At 37.1% G+C, this 1,738-nt stretch overlaps 1 protein-coding gene across 1 annotated transcript in view; it reads left to right on the forward strand.

The window, feature by feature from the left end:
- ALDH9A1 (aldehyde dehydrogenase 9 family, member A1) overlaps positions 1-1,738 on the forward strand; it is a 23,303-nt gene that overhangs the window by 16,087 nt on the left and 5,478 nt on the right. Inside the window, exon 9 of the mRNA XM_004688414.2 lies at positions 578-719. Within this exon, the coding sequence (XP_004688471.1) occupies positions 578-719 (142 nt within the window). The remainder of the gene's footprint in view (positions 1-577; positions 720-1,738) is intronic.

Raw genomic sequence — 1,738 nt, forward strand, 5'->3', positions numbered from 1 at the left:
TTAGAGTTTCTTGTTTTATTGATATAATTTTTTTCTATTTCTAATACTGAGTCACGAAGAAAAATGGAAAAGTTTAAAAACATTAATATGTGTAACATTTTAACAAGCTGGAACCACGTTTTATTATAGTTTGCATTTTTTTCAGTGAGTGTTTTATCATAAGCACTTACTTTCTGAATTTGCTTCAGAAACATTACTTTTAGAAGCTTCCTCAAGTATTTGTTGGGATGTGTATAGTTTGTGATCATTCCCTCCGTGTGGATGATTGGTTTGCTACTTTCAGTGTTCACTGTCATAAGTCATGTTGTAATGAATGTCCTCTCTCTAGCATGTCTCACTTCTTTAGCTGTTTCCTTATGGTGAATTAAAAGAAGTGGACCTAGAATTACACAGAGCTATGAGTCACTAATACATACTTTATAATTTGCCACGCAGAAGGGATGTCCCATTTGGTATTATACTGGCAGTGCATTGAAATTTTGTAAAAACTGTGCATTTCACTGTTGACTGTGGGCAAGAATGCATTTTCAGTGCCTGGAATACCGATCCCTGATGTTTGGTGTTATGATGTTTGCAGCTAATTGCAGAGATGACATGACCTGTGTAAAAGAGGAGATCTTTGGACCAGTTATGTCCATTTTATCATTCGACACAGAAGCCGAGGTTCTGGAACGAGCTAATGACACCACTTTTGGACTAGCTGCTGGGGTCTTCACCAGGTATGTGGCAAGGACACCCCAACGTCTTTGAAGAAAGGGGCTGCCGTGACTGCCTTGTCATGTGTGTGATCGCTCTGATTCCCTCGCTGGATTTTGCTCTCATGCGTTTTCTCTCTCTTTTTATTTTTGCTTTGTTTATTCCCCAGTTATATTAAGATATAATTGACATATAGTACTGTATTAGTTTAAAGTGTACAACACAGTGAGCTGAAATAGATATATCATGAAATGATGACCTCGCTAAGTCTAGTTAACATCCATCACCTCACAAAATTGCAATATTTTTTATGTTTTAAAGATTTGCTTTCGTAGCATCTGTCAAATCGCATGACACAGTATTGTTAACTGTAGTCACTATGCTGTGCCTTCCATCCCTAGAAATGGTTAGTCATATAACTAGAAGTTTGCATTTGTACCATTTGAAGCCCCTTCACCCATCCTATCACAGTAAAAGCAAGAACTGTTTTGGGAGCAACATTTCTTTGAAAATACTTGGGCGTTGCTTGGTGATATATAGATTTCGATTAGTGGTTGGCAGCAGGAGGTAGTTTTCTATGGCTGCATTATGCTTGAAATTATACTTTGGTGACATACAAGGTTAAGTTTTTGTCACTTTGGGGATCTGGGAGGAAGACTTGATATAGCAGCTTCTCCTTGTATTCTGAAGGAGTGTTCTAATTTTAGAACATGGTTTATCATGCACAGAACATTGTCACTCTGTTCCCTCCTCTAACCCACTAATTTACTCTTTGACTCTGTAGATTTGCTTATTCTGAATAGTTTATGTAAATGGAATCATGCAGTATGTGACCTATTTGAACTAGCTCCTTTCACTTAGTTTTCAAGTTTCCTTTATGTTAGAGTCTGCATCTGTATTTATTCCATTCTGTTATTGAAAAATATTCCACTACATGGATAGACCACATTTCGTTTATCTTTTCATGAACCGCTAGATGTTTGGGATGTTTCTTCTTTGAGGCTATTTTGAATCATGCTTCCCTGAGCATTTTGTATGAGAG

This window comes from Condylura cristata, unplaced genomic scaffold (genome assembly GCF_000260355.1).
Source record: "Condylura cristata isolate star-nosed mole 26May11 unplaced genomic scaffold, ConCri1.0 scaffold00024, whole genome shotgun sequence".
NCBI classification, from domain to species: Eukaryota; Metazoa; Chordata; class Mammalia; order Eulipotyphla; family Talpidae; genus Condylura; species Condylura cristata.